At 38.4% G+C, this 19282-nt stretch overlaps 1 protein-coding gene across 3 annotated transcripts in view; it reads left to right on the forward strand.

The window, feature by feature from the left end:
* Nucleotides 1-6559, forward strand: part of LOC149147451 (Regulator of chromosome condensation (RCC1) family protein) — a 92270-nt gene extending 85711 nt beyond the window's left edge. For all 3 annotated transcript variants that reach the window (XM_089445484.1, XM_089445485.1, XM_089445486.1), the window contains exons 8-11: nucleotides 5004-5186; nucleotides 5294-5384; nucleotides 5796-5839; nucleotides 5974-6559. In XM_089445484.1, coding sequence (XP_089301610.1) covers nucleotides 5004-5186; nucleotides 5294-5384; nucleotides 5796-5839; nucleotides 5974-6093 — 438 coding nt within the window. In that variant the 3' untranslated portion in view covers nucleotides 6094-6559. The remainder of the gene's footprint in view (nucleotides 1-5003; nucleotides 5187-5293; nucleotides 5385-5795; nucleotides 5840-5973) is intronic.
* The last annotated feature ends 12723 nt before the right edge of the window (nucleotides 6560-19282 follow it).

Raw genomic sequence — 19282 nt, forward strand, 5'->3', positions numbered from 1 at the left:
AGTCCGCGTCTCTTAACTGCTCCGTGCACCCGAAGGACTAAGATAACCAGTTTTCGGTACTGTTTGCATTTGTTCCTCAACGACCGCATTCAACAAACAGTGTGGCCGAGGAGGAAGGGACAAAGCCCGAGCAGGTGAATGCATTTAACAGTTATGGGATTTCGTTCTACACGGCACTCCACCTGCCCGCTAGGACAGTAGAGCATCTGAGAAAATCGGATTTATTCATTGAAGCAAGTTAATGCACCAGAAACTCCATCAAGCAGTTAAAGTGGTTGGTGGTCAATTATGACCCCTCCATACTTAGAATGGTCCAGCGCCTTTGTAATGAAACTCTATATATACCCAAAAACAAGATGTAATCAGGGTTGATGGTTGTTGTTTTGATGTAAGGTTCAACCTCTGGAGACTGTAACTACTTTGATATTTGCGGCGTCTCGTCTTCATTTTCAGCTAATACAAGCTTCTTTTGTTGTTAGCTGCTCACTTTCCATTTCTATTATGGTCTAGGCTGTGCCTGATATGCAGTTTTCCTAAACTCTTGATGTTTAGCATTAGAGGAGCTGTCATCCTACCTCTGTGTTTAAATCTTGCATGTATCAGTGAATGTGTTATTCAGGTTTCTTTTCACTTAGTGACAGAGAGTTATCATCTTGTTTGTACACTAGGGAATTAGATTTGCAGACCTCTTTACTGGTTGCAACCGGCCACCACAAGGTCTTGTGCATCTGCTGGTGTGGTCAATGTTCTCCATATTCACCCAATCTCTGAACTGTGAGTAATTGGTGGTCTAAAGCCTTGTAGTCTGGGGGTGTTCACGCATGTCTAGAGTTAAGCATCATTCCTTCCATTCATCCATTTCCAACATTAAGTTGAGTTTGTAATGTTCCCGAACATCTCTGAGCTACGACCTAGGAGAGTTTCTTGGAGTGATAACAGGTACGTCACTTCAGCGGAAAAGTTTTACCTCCCAAAAAAGTCGTTTAATGCCTCAAAACGCTCTCGGAAGGTTTCAGACCTTGTTTCGCCAAAGTCGGTCCTGTCGGTAAAAATGGTCCCATGAGCTGGTTCCTCCACTTTTTTTCCACTCCAAAATGCATCGAGATGGATGACAAACAATATAATGATCCAATTCAGATCAATTTTAGTCATGTAAACCCTCCACCATCAAGTCGGCGTATAGCACATAAAGTCGACCTCAAGCACATCAAGTCGGCACCATTAATAGATACAACAACTATAAATAAGAAAGTTACTCAACTCATTCGGGCATCATCATCATGGATTCGATCTCAACTTTGAAAGGTGAGAAAGAGGTACAAAGAAGTCTAAAAGAGAAGGAATACTATAGCGAAGAAGAGAAGACTTTTGTTTAACAAAAGGGAAGATAAAATCTTTGTCTTGCTGCCACATGTGTGAGTGAATGATAGATATTGCAGGGGCTGAAGGTGCAAGATGGAAAACATAGACCGAGAACTGCAAAAGAAGAAGGAGAGGGTCAAGATTCTAATCAACAAGGTTTTTGGAATTTTGACTTCATCATGAGAAGCTAACTTGATGGTTTGGAGTGAGGAAGGTCTTTTGTCTAGTCAAAGGTTTTGGTTGTCTCATTTGATCTGATTCTAAAGAAGAGAAGAATTTCTTTGGATTTTCCCCTAAAGAGGGGTTTTGCCCTCGCTGAGTGCCTACATCTCGTGTTCATTTTGTATGGTTGTGATCTTCATATTTTTGGCATATATTTGATGATAAGAATACTAACATAATCAACAAAAGAAAAATATAATATCACAGGTAAATGTCAAGTAAGAGAAATCAAGAATAAATCGTCCTAATGTTGTCCTAATGGATTTCTCAACACAAATGATAGGTGTTATGGCTTGGGGTTAATTTCATGAAAGGTGTCATAGTCCTATACTAGGTAATGAAAACCATTGCCCGTGAGTGCCTTTGTAGAGGGAGTGCTTAGCTACTTGAGCTACCTTCCCTTGCCTTTGTTTTTCCAAGCCCCAATATATGCCTTTTTCTTTCTTGCTTTGATATGGCTTGCTTAACAAGCTTTATTGATTTATCAAGTAATAATGATAATATAATTTCCCTTTAATGATGGGCAATTTATCGCTTCATTAGGGTCAAGATGTTTATAGAGTTCCTTTTACTTTTATAAGAGTGATATGCATGGATACTTTCAGGGAGGAGTGGCTATATAAGAGGGGGCAGAGCTCAAGCTACAACTGGCTTTTGCTTGTTTTACATCCCTTGCAATACTCTTGCAATCCTCTTGCATTTTGACATTTGGCTCATGCTCTTTCTTGTCTTACAATTGCATCAACCTTGGGTATATTAAACCCATTCTTCTCATAGGACAAGGCCAATAGGGAACCGATATGAATGATTGATAACAACCAATCAAAAGATGGGATAATGGACATCGGATAATGATGAAAAGTGTTAAGTATGAGTACCATGGAAAGATACCACCATTAGAGCCCCCTATTTGTGCCCCTCCTAGATAGTAAAAGTAAGATCCTAAGGAAGATCACACTGGACTAGGGACACATGATCACCACCAAGGTGAAGTAAGGGAATAAGTACACAGCCAATAGTGGTTGATAATCCATTTCAACCTATGATCCATATTAGAATGCCTTAAACATTAAATGAAGTGCTCTCATTTAATGTTTAAGTACCTCACAATAGATGACCCACCTTCATTGCATGAGTAGGCTAGATGAGCGCACTAACTGGAATGGATGAGAGGCATTTGAGGCTGGCTATCTGTGAATTATGGTAGGGCTGCTTGCTGGAAAGCTGCAACATTGGACAAAAATTTTCTCCTAGGGTTACCCATGTATTTGGATGGGTAACAATTGCTTATTGTCTCTCAAATCGTCTAATGCCATTGAGTTGTACTATTTATGTAGCTTGCTCAAAGAAATTGCCTGACTTTCTTATTATATATTATGTTCAATATTCTAAGACTCCACTAAATCTGGCACTCATCAAATTGATGCTCATGAGAAACAATAAAGCATTTAGCCTCTACTAAGGATATTTTGTGCCTTTTATTATTTTCATGTTTATAACTTTTAGGACAAGTTATCTTACTCATATTGATCATTAAAGCTACATTCAAGCATCCTATTTTAAAATTTGAAACCTATAAATAGGAGTGTTAAGGCTTAGGATGATTTTTTGATTGTTGCAGAAAACTGCTAAAGCTAGGTGATGAGAAATGAAGTTTGGCATCAGCAATTCAGGCATGTCATTTACCTTTGTGAAGAGTAATGAAAAATGAATATACTACCTTCAACCTCTCGTCTACACTAGGATAAGAAACTGTCATCTATACTATGAAAAACGTGTTTAGCAATTAGATTTGCAGAAGAGAAGCAGGGTATGGATCAGGGTGAGATATTTGTATCACTTGTTCTCACTTTTCGATAGTAACTCTTCCCTTTCAAAGCAGACAGAAATTTTTCAAGCTAAAAAATAGAGAACTGATTAACATCTGTGAAATCAATTATTATAGCAAAACTAGTTATTAATAGTGCTGCAAAACTCAAACCTGTCAGGGGTAGCCTGAGTGGTTGGCACTCACAGTGATAATGCTGTTGACCTCGGTTCGAATCCGGGCTAACCTTGCTCAGTATGGTTTTCTGGCTATCATATTTGGCCAGGGGGGTTTTCTTGGCAGAAGCGCTATGTGATACTTGGTGTTAGCAATGGTTGTATGTTCTAGTTATAAATTTCACCCCTGATACAAAAAAGGAAAAAAATAGTGCTGGTGAACTCACATTAACACCCAAAATGGAAAAGATACAGAAAAATATGTTAGCGTAGAACCAGAACTAAATTTTATTAAGTATTTGGTGATAGCAATGAGTAGTTCTTTAGCAAAAACAGGAGAATATTAAAATAGAAAGGTAGCAGACAATTAAAAAGAAATTTTACTCAACTCTAAGAAGCTTTAGTTAATATCATTTGTTCTACAATATGGTCACGGGTAGATACTATCCATTTTGTCTGTGCCAGCGAAGTGCTAGATGAGGCCCTTGATTTATCAATGCCATCGTAGTATATTCATTTTTGTCTCTCCCAATGAGTGCCAAATCAATCCCTCAGTCAATTAATGTCAACCAAGTAAAATACAACTGTTAATATCTATGCCTTAGTTGAGATGTCGCTGGTGTTGTGATTTTTTGAGGAGATAATCTCTTGTTTGGTTTTTACAGGATACAAGAGTTGGCAACAGTATGATTATTTCATGTCTGGCTTAAAAATAAACCATACTATTTTCATTAGCATTAACGAAACAGAATCCCAGTGAGGTGAAATGTTTGGTGGGTTCCATATGGTCAGTTCCTATGAGCACGAAACATGACATTTCTCGATGTCTAGGAGTTCATAGTTGAACTTTAGTAAGTGTAAATATTTCTCTAGAACTATGATGATTTTCAGTTTTCATCTTTTCTAGAGCTATAACAATTTTCAGTTTTCATCTTTTCTGTCATAACTAAAATTTTCTGATATCCAACAGCCGTAAGCACCTTTCGCAGATGAGCTAGTTATTTTTGATGTTGGCAAGTTCCCAGCCAAGCCACAAGCCACTTGTGGTTTGATATTGGGCTCTCAGTTGCATTCAAATTCTTAAGCCAATTCTTGAGAATATTTGGAAATATGGCCTACAGCGTCCCTAAGCACGAGAGCAAACCCTAGATGGTGACATCCATATGCTATTTACTGTATAGGAGTGTCCCGTGGCTCATCATGGTTATTTCCCAAGTATGTCTGAAAATTCTTTCAAGGTGGAATGAACAACAATAGCCACCTGCTAGGATGATGTCAATGCACAGTGAAAGGATGTGTCCTTTTTAAAAGAGTGTTCCGACTTCTTAATCGAGAATGCTTAGTTGCAGGTCCTTATGGCCTTTACTTGAATGCATATCAAATAAGTGATGTTATATTGATATAGTTGTTTGATTATCAACATCTATTGGTTGTAGTGTGGACAAGGTTCTACGGAAGATGAGCTTTGCCCCACCTATGTTTCATCTCTAGGAGGATTGCAAATACAAGGAGTAGCTGCTGGATTGTGGCACACTATCTGTATCACTGTGACGGGAGATGTCTATGCCTTTGGTGGAAATCAATTTGGTCAACTTGGCACAGGTGGAGACCAAGCTGAGGTTTGTGCAATATATCTCTCTGAATTCGTCATTCATTATGCATGTCGATGTTTTCAGATAACGTCTGCAAGACATCATAATTGATATACATAATTGGTTGCATTTAGATGTTTCCAAGGCTTTTGGAGGCATCAAGTTTGGAGGATGAACATGCTAAAATGGTTTCCAGTGGGGCACGGCATAGTGCTATATGTACAGGTACTATACGTGGTATCTTAACATGTTAATAATGTACGGATTTGTTTTTCAAAATTTTCCTCCATTTCTTTTTAGTTGGTTACAGTAGTACAAAATGATACAGTTATATATTTGCATTTCAATCAAGAATGAGCTTGTTTAGGTCTAAAAGCATAGCAGAATAGTAGAAGGTGTTTCCTTCGTGCTGTAACTGATATAGTAGATTTGCTACTTGTTGAGGCCACCCTTTGGCTTTCAGATCTTGAAAGAACTTTGCTCCAATAAAGTATGTGAAGCTCTAGAATTGTCACAATGCTTGCGATAGACGCAAATTTATCTTTGATCTGCCTGTAGATATGAACGATATTTATTATGTTTCTGAAAATGCATATGCAAGTACTGATTTAGCTGTAATGTTGTTTGGTTTCTAAGAAAATGGAAAGGTCTTTTGCTGGGGCTGGAACAAGTATGGACAGGTAAATGCTCATTTTTTTCTTTTAGTTCTATACCTGCAGGCATGTAACATGTGTTGGATTTTCAGTTTCACGATGGGTGCTTTTTCATAATAAGTTTGTTCCTTACTAATAATTGTGCTGCTTTGCATATACAGCTTGGATTGGGTGATGCCATTGATAGGAACATCCCGTGTGAAGTTCATTTTGAAAATTGCTTTGTTAAAAGTGTTGCATGTGGATGGTGGCACACACTAGCATCAGCAACTTCACGATAACGGTTGTCGATAAAAAGACAATGTTTGAAGACTCAGCAATCAGATTATGTGATACACCAAAGATTCTCAGCAATCAGATTATGTGATACACCAAAGATACTCGACAATCAGATTATGTGATATACGATATACCATGGGTGGTGTACTCTTAAGTTACACTCAGTTTTGGCTTAGAGGTTAAATTATTTAAGTTTGGATTTTGGAGTCTTCCCCTGAAAAGGCACGGATAAATTTCTACATCTAGTGTTATAGAGTTCGAACTTCGAAGCATTCATACACTGTACCTTGTAAACCATGTGCACAACTGATCTTGAACAAATCCGATGATTGCTTAGCAGGCAGATTAAGAATTGTTCCTATCATGCTGACTTGTATCTACAGGTCTGAATTGTATATATCTGGATGCTGGTAACTGCAAATTACAGATGAGTTTGTAACTATCAAGAAATAAAGACTTAATTGTTCACGTGCAGAGTTTCAAATCATGCATTTTTGGCCAGGCCTAAAAGGTGTTCAAGATAATTATTTGTTCCAAGTTTCCTGTGCAACATTGCTGTAAGATGCAAGCTTGAATGGCTTATGTTGCCGTATTCCATTACGCAAGTTTCTTTTATAATCCTTTTAAGTAGGACAAGTAGGTTCATAAGTCCCAAATGTGTGCAAATTTTAGTGTTTATGAGATAATAGATTGTAGCTAATAGTTATGCTATTCTCTATCAAACTACTAGAGCATTTATATTTTTCTGTGTTCTTGATGTAGGGGAGTGATATAAAACTAACCCACGTAACTTCAGGATCTCCTAAGTGAATCTTCATTCGACACTGATACGAGAGTGAAGGCCTTATCAGACTTTGAGTTTGGACTGATGAAGATACTGCCCAAACTTTAAACAATAGTAAAGGATGGACGAGCAATAAGAAACTTATAATAGCTTGGGAACAGTCATTTTCAACTTGTGTTATATACTTATCTGTATTTGGGAGAGGTCCGAGATTACGATCAGGGAATATCTAACTCAAAGAATATTGAGCACCTATTGTAAATTTGTAACCAGGAAGTCCATTTTGTAAATCTTTATGTTCGTTTTTTGGACCTTTCATGTTTTGGTGTGATCAGGTTGCAGTGAAAATATGAAAACTGTTACAAGTCTTTTTGTTCTTGCTATACGAGTTTATATGGGGATGGAGGAAGTTATTTGGAAAAGGTCTGAGATTACTATTAGGGAAGATCTAACTCAAAGAAGATTGAGCACCTATTGTAAATTTGTAACCAGGAAGTCCATTTTGTAAATCTTTGTGTTCGTTTTCTGGACCTTTCATGTTTTGGTATGATCATATTGCAGTGAAAATATAAAAAACTGTTACAAGTCTTTTTGTTCTTGCTATGAGTTTCTATGCGGCTGGAGGAAGTTAAGCTTGGTGGATTTACAAAATAAAATTCTCTTGTATTAGCCTTTTGCTAATGCTATTGTAGAAGAATAACAGGTTACGCATTCAATCACTGGAAGACTGTTTGTAACTTAGGCTTGACACATTCCAAGTCTCTCGATGTTAAATGTCATATTTTGCTTCAAGCATTTTACCAGGTTTCTTTTATCAAGGTGGATTTCAATAGAAGAAACAGAAATAATAATACACTCGAAATTTAGTAGCGGCATTGTTATGTTTTACATTCAAACTTACAAGGGGTGGAGTTACAGGGAGCTTATGAAGCTTATGTGTCATCTAGAGTGAAAGAATCTGTTATTCTAAGATTTTCACGAGACTCTTTTGGGCTGAAGGTTGACTCCACGATTACAAGAAATATGTTTCTTAAAATACTAATTTGGAATTATAATTCGACAGGTCTTTGTTAACAATGAATGATGCTGGTATGTTAACAATGAATGATGCTGGTATTCTGTTTTTTTGGAAAGAAAAACATACTTGTGATATTTCGTAGGAAATTAGAAAGTACAATCATTTGGCTGTATAGCAGCACACTTTGAAGCTTAACTAAATCCTGTTTAAACAGGACAAAACACATAACACATTACCCTTAAAATTAGTTACGAAGATGCAATCCAAAATGGTTTTCATATGGCTGTATAGCAGCACACTTTGAAGCTTAACTAAATCCTGTTTAAACAGGACAAAACACATAACACATTACCCTTACATATCTAAGTGAATCTTAATCCTTCTCTATAAAGAGAAAGTTATTCCTTTTATATGATGTTAAATAAGATTTTTATTATATGATATTAAATAAGGTTTCGTTATTTCGAGTTTAGTTTTGCGTTCTCAGTTTTTCAGTGTGAAGTTCTTACAATATGGTATCCTTATTTCCAAGTTCTCTTTTGTGTTTTATAAATTTGATTTTTGATATCCTGATATCAAAGTTATAGTGAGGAGAGGTTTTTACCAAAATGTGTCCATATTTATCAAGATCTAAGATCCATATTGAAAAACCAAAAACACTTCAAAAGCTAGGTTTGCTAAAACTTGAGTTGTACTATTATTTGAAAGCCATGTTTTGTTTTCAAATTTAAACAGATAGCTAAACCCATTTGCCCGGTGTAAATCTATAATTAAAGACGAAACACATTTACATTTTACTTTTTACACTAGAACAATGTTTTACTAAAGAGAAGTCAAGTTTGATTTTCAAGTTTACTAAATAGAAGTCAAGTTTGGTTTTCAGGTTTTGAAAGACTAGCTTTTATATATGAGGCCTTCAAAGACTAGCTTTGAAAGATTAGCTTTTATTTTATTTTAGAATGTGAAGCCTTCAAAGACAACAGGGAAAATTATGCATATATTTTGACAGCTAGCGCTTTGGATAATCTATTTAGTGAGGGGTTTGTCAAGAAGCTGGGAGCATTTATTGTGAAGCTTCACAGAAAAAGCGCCGAATACATCAAGCAGATGAAAAAACAATTTGTCCCATAGGCTATCTTTAGCCTCGTGGACGTTAAAATAATTTATTTCTTTCTTTCTATATAAATCATCGCGAATACGCATTGAAAAACCAAAAGGATTTTGAATATTAGGTTTGATTTTTAGATTTAAATTCAATTTTAGGTTTAAATTTATTTTTTATTTTTCCATTTGAAAATAGAATTCAAGTAGTACTTTTTTGTCAAAATACATTCTACAACCTAGTATGGAAAGATATGTTGCGTTTATAAATGAGTGCAAAAATTTAAATATTGGCTCAATATGGAGATTGTTGAAAAATTAAGTTGCTATGGTCGAAATTTTTCACTGAAATATGAAGAAGAAATGAATTTTTGGCATCTCAAGTCGGCCCATCTTAGCTCCACAAGTTGGCTCCAAGAAGACATCATGTCTGCCCTACTAAGGCTAATTAGCCCTCACAACACCTATAAATTGGAGCTTGTTGATCCTCATTTCACCATCCATCCAACACAACAATTCGGTCTGCAATTACAAACAAGTTCGGTCTTCTATTACAGAGATATCCACACGTGCGAAGAGTATAAAGAAGTTTCTTTTTACTGCAGTTTGGATCTCCTTCAAAGGTTCGTTGACTACAGTGACTTGGGCAAGTGTTTGGGATCATCTTAATCTTTGTTCTGTTGATTCTTTTGAGGCCGAAGCTACAGAGAAGCTCACTCTTTTATGTGACATACTCCTGAAGATTGATTAAGGGTTTTAGGGCTGAATTCTTAACAGATCGTTGGAAAACTTTTGTGGTAACTACAATGAGGACCTCGACCTACTTTCACAGTGATTACAGGCCTATATTTCAGCCTCCTTGTGTAGATGCTCTCTGATCCGAACTTAAACAGGGACACAACAACTTACATATATAATCATAAACAAAGAGATGTAGTAGAAAAACACTTCATTTCATTAATAGAAGAATATTGAACTATGCTTACAAACAAAATGAAAATACGATAGCTCGGGCTATGGTAGCTTATCTCTGAGCAGAGATGTGGCAGCTACATGCCTCTGAACTGTGTTACAATTAGGCTCAAGGCCTATTTATTATTGGAAAACATGAGGAAACCCTAAACAACCAAAACCCTAACCCCAAAAGATGTAACACCAAGAGTTTGTGGGCCCCGTTGGGGTTAGTTGGGCAACCAACTTCCTAGGGTCGTAACTTGGTCATATTATTTATGTTTGGTGCATACGATACCTTGTTGGAAAGGTCTTGTCGAGTACTACAGGTTTCGCCGCAAGACCTTGCCTACAACTATGGGCCTACCACGAAACCCAAAAAAAATGCCTTTTAGGGGGTCAAAACTACTCTAGAAGTTTAAGTCCCGACAAACTACTAAAAATAGTAAATGTTGAAATGAATAAGGAAATAGATGAAACTGACTGGGGGTCTAGGTGGAATAGGCAGATGGCCACCAATATCCACTTGGATCATTCCTGCCCCCTTAGGAAGCAATGGTCCCCATTTAAAGTCTCTATGAGGTGAGCAAATTTATGTTGAACCTGGTCCCTGGTGAAGGAGTTGGCCTGCTTAGCCACAGTTGGGGGGAAAACCAAAATTTTGCAATCATTTCACGATACACCAATCACCGTCATTTTTTTACACACAATCATGTCCTGTCACCCCATCTTCGTCTTATTATGTCACAACCTTATTTCCAAAACTTACTCTGTTTTGGGTGCAGTAACTTGGCTCTGTATTGTGCATGTTACTGAAGCAAGTAACTATGGGAGGCAACGCTATTCGAAATGAACCCGGTTCAACAGCTCTATTGGAATTGCACCAAGAGGCATATCAGATTTTTCAGCAGGCAGGTTGGGTAGATTATTTTTTAAGGCTCCAAGGATTTGATCCTCAATAAGTCCTTGAATTTGCACGCAATCTATAGGAAGGCTATTCTACCGTTCAAGGAGTCCGAATTCCAGTAACAGAAGATGATATAGCACAGGTTTTAAGCTTACCGGCTGCTGGCATTCGATGGTTCAGTCGCAAACACATCATTTTGAACGCACAGCAGGACTTCCTTCTACTAGGAGAGCGGGTCGAGCCTAAAGGCAGGGGTGTTGCACTTCATTCATTACCACTTCCATGGCCGAAGGTTGCCGAATTTGTTAAGCATTATCTCACTTGCGAAGGACGTTACCAGGTAGTTTATCAGCATGATTTTGTCATGTTGAATAATTTAAGACATGGTCGTCTGTTAAATATGCCATAGTATCTACTTGGGTGTCTAAAGAATATGTCAGATTATTCCATGAATGCGAAGTACCCACTCCTTTCCCTCACTCACCATCGTCTTGTTCAGCTTCTAATTCAGAAGGGCTTTGCTCAACAGAATTCCCCTCTCCTTAACAACCCACCCCCAGAACCCCATGAAGATGCTGAAATTCCTCAAGTAGCAGCCGAAAATCCCCAAGAAACTGCTGAAGTTCCTCGAGCAGCAGCTGAAAATCCTTAGGAATCTGCTAAAATTTCTCAAACAACAGTCGAAACTCCCCAATTAAACGCTGAAAATCCCCAACAGACCCCTGGAATCCCTCAGCGAATTGGAAGTCCTTCTATACAACAACCAGGGAGCATCTTTGATTCCCCACCACCCATAGCAGTTAACCCAATTGACCCTTCCATTGCATCGACCCCACCCCATAATTTAGCTGAATCATCCACTCCAACTGTCCATATCCCCAGTGATGGTTCAGATGATAACATTCCCATTGTTAGGCTAAAAAGGAAAAGGCAAGAAAAGGCTGCACCCCTACCAAAAAGACAAAGGGCCTCAAGTAAAGTAGCTATCACTTATGATGACCCTCTTACCCCAAAGTCATAAAAGAAAAACCATTGTTCTACCTGCTTTTTTACCTCGAATACGAATGAGGACGTCTTCTGAAGCAGCAATTAAAACTACTACCCTAAATTCCCCGCCTATTATCCTAAAGCCCCATACCCCACCACAGTCCCAAGGCTCTGAATCCTTACCTACCTCACCCTCGGGTACTAAAATGCAAAATGCACAGGATTTTGCGGCATCATTCCTTTCAGAGAACGTAGCTATTACACAAGAACCAGCTACTGATTTAGCAGCTGCTCCACAAGAACCAACTGCTGATCTATCAAAAGTGGATACCCAAGATGATATATGGCATGTAGCTGCCCCAGAAGAACCAGCTACCGACTCAGCAAGTGTTACACAAGAACCACCTACTGATGTCCATAGAACAGACAATCTGGATGTAGCTACCCCACAAGAACCAGCTACCGACTCAGCAGGTGCTACACAAGAACCACCTGCTGATGACCAACAAAAAAAAGACCTAGATGTAGCTGCTCCACAAGAACCAGCTACTGACTTAGTAGGTGCTACACACGAACCACCTGTTGATGTCCATAAAACAGATGACTTAGATGTAGCTGCCTCACAAGAACCAACTACCGACTTAGCAAGTGCTACACAAGAACCACCTGCTGAGGTCTATGAAACAAATGACCAGGACGGAGCTGCTCCAGCTACTGACTCAACAGTTGCCACGCAAGAACCACCTGTTGATGATTCAGCAGATGTCACACAAAAACTATCTGCTGAGGCTGCAAATAATGAAGTTGCTATCGAACAACAACCTTTCCATTCATTGGAATCAGCTACTGAGACTGTATCTGCTACACAAATCCCAGTCACCTTGGCTTCCCTTTTACAAGAAAACGAGTTTCTGAAATCAGAGCTCGAGGTTTATAAGCAAGAACTAATAGTGGCAAGGGAAGCCTATGAAAGAGAGCTTAATCTGTATACTTTAGCTCATGCAGCATCTGCAACTGAGAAAAGTGAAAAAAAAGATCAATATAATGAATACATGTGCAGCCAATGTGGTAATATTTATCATCAAGCTGGTTATAAGATAGTCGAAGTCCCATTCCCTGGAGCCACTCCTGCATCGACTCCTGCTATAGTTAAAAAGGAATGCCCTGCTGTTACACAAGAACCAGCAGGGCCTTCAAAGATTTTTGAAAAAGGAGAAACCACAAATATCTCGGCCTACTCTGGTTGTTATAATTGAAAGTCCTGCATCAAAGCCTACAAAGACTGTGTTTACCTAGACTGAATCTCGGCATTCAAAGATTGTCTTCACTCAGACCACAAGCACTCAAGCACAAATGGATGCATGGAAGAAGGAATATGTTGTGTCACAGGAAAGGATTTTGCAGGAACATAAATTATCATGGCAAAATCATGTATATGCAAATTGGGAAGTGTTGGAACAGTTTTGTGCACAGAACAAGGAAAATAAATAGTTGAAAACTAAATTGTCTTTCATGTTTGATCTGGTTCAAAGACTACTGGCCACCAGGAAACCATCCTTTAATTATTATGTGTTTCTGGCAGAGCGCTTAACGTTCTTTCAAGCAAAGGCAATCAGAGATGGACGGTCGCATGAGGTATCTACACCCCAACAGTTTATCAAAACATTCACAGAGACATCATTCAGTGAACAAAATTTACTCTGTGAACTATACCTCCATAATGAAGCCATACTTGAAGATAGAAAGCTTAATATGATTCCTCTGGTTGGGAACGTTCAGATTAGAGCCTTTGTCTCTTTCTTGGCCAATCAGCTCACGTGGAAAAATGCCTTCCTTTCAACAAAACATAATGAAGATAATCGCCTTCTATGGATTCGATCCGAACCACAGAATGTTGTTGTTTTTGTTGTTGAACATCATCGGTTTTTAAAGGAACCAAGAACGACCGAGCATCTGAGAGAATTACAGACAGCAGTCTTACAAGATTGCCAAATTTATGTCAAAGCCAAGGGAGCTCTTGCCTTACAGGCAAACAATCTATTTTGGGAACATTGCTCTCAGGAGAGAAAGGAATATCATTCCTTTAACCCTCTGAACATTCAAATAGCAATTTCACTGCTACCTAATTATGTGAAATGCATTCAACAGTGTGCTGAAAAGTGGTTAGGATATCATTTTCACTTTCCTCTTCTGTGGTTGCCAGTATAGCAGTATAAAGCTTATTTCAGGTTGTCCAAAAAGGAGGAGCTCGCAGCATGGCAGAGACTACAGAATGTCCAGGGTTTCAGAGATTTGGTTGATAGCACCTTCTATACTTACTGTCTAAGTAATTTGCATTGTACAGCTCAGTACTTGGACTCAGACTCAGAGTAAAAGTTGCATGAGGACATGCAACCCTTTCAGTTGAGGGGATGTTAGGACTTCATATTGTCTCTTTTTGACCATACATTTTGTTATGATGTTATCCTTTTTCAACTTACATTTAAAGTCCTTGATTACTGTTTTAACCCGATTATTCCAAAGGTACACAATATTTATTCTCATCACTATACGTTTAATTATTTTACATATAATTACGCTATCTTCGTTATTAACCATTGAATTGATAATCGTTGAACGGTTAAAGAACAATGTGCAGTCCACGTTGCTGAAACTGCTAGGAGATTGCAAGAGTACTTCTACAATTGCTGAAACAGCAGGAACGACGCGCAAATCTCGCGGCTGAACAGTTGTGATTTGCAGTCTAGATTTGGTAGCAACAAAAGAAGATCACCGAAGGAACTGCTACACTGGATGTATCTAAAGACAGTATTTTTGTAACAACATTTTGTTAAAGGGAAAACTAACTTCCCTATTTTTGCACAAAGGGTTAAAATAGAACTTACAATGTAATCTATTGTAATAGATGTCTCCTCTTTAAAAAGAGGAGACATCTACATTAGAGGGGGAGGAACAGACTGCGAGAGAAGGCTTAGTTGAAGGAACAAAACTGGAATCCTTTCTTTTTTGTAACATGACATATTGATGGATGAATAAAATCTTGTTCTGAACATTTCTTTCTAGTTCTCATTTCCTGGGGAATCTTGTGAGAAGAATAGGGCCCATCTTCATCACAAGATCCACCCATGATATTTCCGTAGTGTGTTAAGTGTGTATTTTATTCATACTTTGTTAATAGTCCTGTTTACTGAATATCATTTTTGCGTTAATGCTAAAACTTTGCTTTCTTCCCAATTGATTGCTGCAGTATTTATTTTATCCATAGTTAATTCATGTATGTTGCAATTAAGTTTACAGAGTAAAGTGGCAGCTTGATAATAAGGGACAAGTGCTGAAGATTCCTGCTATGGGAATAGGGCCCTGTTCTCTGTTACAACATAGCCAGCACTCTTCTTTGTAGATTGATTCTTTAGATTACTTCTTTAAGTAGCTGTCTGCAATAGATTGTTTTTGTTATAACTCAGAGTGGAGCTTCAGTTTGCTTAAGGCAAAGTGTGACTAGTCTTTACTAAAACTTTCATTGCTTTTAGGATTGAGTACATATAGTACGCAGTTGCCTTTGAAATAACAGACTTTCCTGGGTTGACAATTTATGTAGCACTTTGTTGTTTGAATTAATAAGCAATTAAAGTGACCAACACTAGGATAACTGCTAATCCTAGAGGGCTAGTCGATCGAAAAGACACTAGTTTTCCCGGAAACAAAATGACGACACCGTTGGGGATCGAATAGATGTTTGTTAGTTATTGTTGTTTGCTTTATAAACTATAGACGAAGCCTGAAGTTAGCCAGATAGCCTTCGAACTGCTCTTGCTCTGCAAGTGCATAGTAGATGAATGCTACTTCAGTCAATCTCCGGTTTAGTTTATGAATTGAACATTTGACTTACAAGCATTCTAGATGCCCTTTTGGTAGCTCAGTAACCTCCCAAGATCATTCCTCTATACTTTTCTCTTTACTGTCCATCATAGCTCAGCTTAAATCACTGAAATCAACTGCAAATTTGAGCCAAAACCCACCTCAGTTGCACTCCCTGGCCCATCGCACTGTCTGTCACTATCAACCAGTATGCATCACACCTCCCGAGCCTGAAAAGTGCGATTCATCCCTGTTTCTGTGAAGCCCAAGTGCGATGACTGACTGAGCCTATTTCCCTTCTTGAAATTTGGGTTTTTTATCCTTGTTTTCAGCTCTGTTTACTTGATTTGTTGCTTATGAATAGTGCCTCATTACTAAAGCCTACTTGCATTACATAGATTAGCCTCCATTGGTTAGGATTAGTAAATGTTTTTATGTATTTGTCCTTCATTTACAATCCTTTGTCGAAAATTTTCTTAAATCGATCTGTCGTTTTGATACAAAGAGTGTCGTAACTGTCGTTTTGTGTCAAAAAGAGAAGTGTCGTCGAGTCTTCCTTCTCTGAATAGTCGATTGAACTTTTTGTCATGTATTTGATTTGATTTGTTGTTATTCGAAGTGTTGAAAGTGTTTTCTATTCGAAATTGAAAAGTGTCGTTCAGTCTTCCTTTCTATTTTGAAAAAGAAATTGTCAAAATGTTGCTTTGAGTGAAATATTTCAGATCTATACTTAGTTTTCCTTTTTGGCATTTCTCACATTAAGGGAACGAAAAAAAAATACATGCATTTGCATTTGCATTTAGCTTGTGTGCAAAAAATGATTTAGGAAAGTGCATTTAGAGTGTGCTCTTTGCTCTTTGTTTGAAAGAATCGTAATTTTCTTTCCCTAGTAGCTAGGATTTTCATTGATCAAAATAAACAACGATTGCTTATCATTGTAGATTGCATTTTTAGGAATTTCAAATCAACATCACGTGGTGAGCCATTGAAAGACAAACTTTTAAACAAGATCAACTCTAAAATAAATCTCAATGAACCTAACAACGCTTTGGAACCTAACGCAACACATCTAGAGGTCTAGGCTAGAGACATGCTCTGGCGTCGTAAAATCTGGTAACTATTGTTTTCATCGAAGGTTGGGTGATTCCTCCTCTTTGATACAACAAGTGCTAGCACAGACTTGTGCTCCCCATACCGTCACAATAGGCTTACATCCTTTATCCATAGGAAGCCGTGTCTGCCGCCCTATCGATTGCAATGCACTGAACACAACATTTGGGAAGATTGACTTCCGTACATAAGTCCTTGGTAATTTCTCTTTAATTTATCACCAAGGTGTATATTGCAGTTTTGTGGTTGGTTTGGTAATCCCTCTGTCTAGATTTCCAGAGTAGTCACTTTCATTCATTTTCAACTCTTTAAAAGAAAAAGTCCATATTAGTACTTGTCACTTTAGGCTCATTAAAAATCGAAGGGGACTAGAGTCATCTTTAGCTTTTTCTCGACTCTTAAAAATTGAAAAATCAAAGTTGTGTCAAAGCGTCATTAAAATTTATTTAATTCAAAATAACATCCTTGTTCCTTCGTTGATCTTAGGTTGAGATAATGGAGCCCAACAATCAAGGAATCCCTTTTGAGGGGAATCCTAGTCCATTTTCTTCTTGGGGAAATGTTAGTGCTCCGTAGATGGCCACATTGTCCCTTCCGGGAATCACAATTGGCCTGCTAGTATGGCTATTCTCAACCTCTGTCGTTCAAAATATCGTGATTCCTCCATAATCGAATCAGCATCCAGTTGATACTGAAGTTGACCCTTCGCCTTCTTCTTCTTCGCTTGGTGAAAGCAGCGATGCTAGTAACCAGGTGGCTCAGAAGAAGAAGAAAGGAAAGAAGAAGAAGCCAATTCAGCAAGGGGGAAACCATGAATCATCTGTTGAAAATCCATACACTAAACTTTCCAAATGCAAATCTCCATGCATAATTTGTAGAGGAGACCATTTTCATCGAGAATGTTCGTGCATGCCTCGGACCTTGAGAGAATGGGCACCCCGTTTGCACCAACCGATGTCATCAACTTTTGGTGATCATGTTGACAGCGCACCATCAACTAGTAATAGTGAAGTTCATGGACAGAAAGGAAAGGTAAAAATTCCATGTAGGTTATGTGAAGGGGACCATACCCTTCCTCGTTGTCGTTTTTTGGATGAAGCCAAAAGAGTCTTGCATAACCGTCCTGCTTCACCGCAACGACTTCCATTTGGATATAGGAAACTTTCCCCAAGTCCTTTACTAGTTGAAAATCCAACTAACATAACTCAACCGTCGATCGAAACACCTATCGTTGAAAGTGAATCTTCTGAGTCCATACCGGACCAAAGTCAACAGGTTGAGATGGCAGTCGACCCAATTTTACCTTCAGAAGATCATACCCTTCCCAAAGAGAGTGAGAACGATACTGTTCAAATTCTTTTTATCACTTCAGAGTCCGATGAACTTGGGGGAAATCCACCCGTTCCTTCACAACAGGAAGAGAATCCCCCAATTCCCGCTACTCAAAGGCTTAATTCAACCGTTTATTCAGTACCCGCTCCAAGTAGTCTAATCACTTCCTTTGATTGGAATCGACTAGCAAGATCCCACCTTCCTTCTAATGTACCATTCCGGATCATAGTACAAATTTACAAAATGATCGTGTCTGGCACTATCATAGATGAAGGGGCATCAGTGAGTATCCTTTCCTCAACTGCTTGGAAAGCGCTTGGTTCGCCATCGCTTATGCCTGTCATACAGAATTTGTCAGGCTTCAACAAAGGGACTAGTTGGCCGTTAGGGATCCTTCCTAAGTTACCGATAACTTTGGAAAGGAAAACCATTCATTTGAAGGTGATGGTAGTCCAAGAACCATTAGATTACAATCTACTCCTTGAACATGTCTATGTTTATAACATGGAAGCTATTGTTTCAACACTCTTTCGAGTGATGTGTTTCCTGCATGAAGGCAAAATTATCACTATTGACCAGCTTTCATTCCCCAATTCAAGCATAGCTCCAAGTCGATCATCATCCCTAAATGGTCCTTTTGCATCGAGAATGTCTCTCCAACCTTCATTTCATCCATCTAATTTTCGGGAGTAGTCCGGTGAATGCAACGAAGCTTAGGGGGCATGCACCCTTGTCTACCCTTGTCTATTTGGCAGATGAACCCAGCTGAAAAGATAGGTTTTCCTGTAAGTTAAGTGATTGGTCTGACACACCATTCACCTTTGTCTATTTTCCGAACAAAGCCAAGGAAGTGTTTTGTCTAACCGCTGACAAAAACCATCCTGCTTAACCACAGTAAGTTCCATATGATCTGGAGACTTTTTTTTCATCATGTTGGGGGCATGCAAACCTTTTTCGATTTCATTTTCTAGTTTTTTTAGCTTTTTAGCTTTTTAACTTCTTAGGTTAGGTGATTGGTCCAACCCACCATTCACCTTCGTTCGTGCTTCGAACAAAGAAAAGGAAGTGTTTTTTCTGTGCCGCGGACGAAACCATCCTACCTAACCTCAGTAGTTCCTTAGCTTTCTTAGTTTTTCTAGCTTT

The sequence above is a fragment of the Pinus tabuliformis genome, chromosome 9 (genome assembly GCF_031772625.1).
Source record: "Pinus tabuliformis cultivar Carrire ecotype Pingquan chromosome 9, CPIR1, whole genome shotgun sequence".
NCBI classification, from domain to species: domain Eukaryota; kingdom Viridiplantae; phylum Streptophyta; class Pinopsida; order Pinales; family Pinaceae; genus Pinus; species Pinus tabuliformis.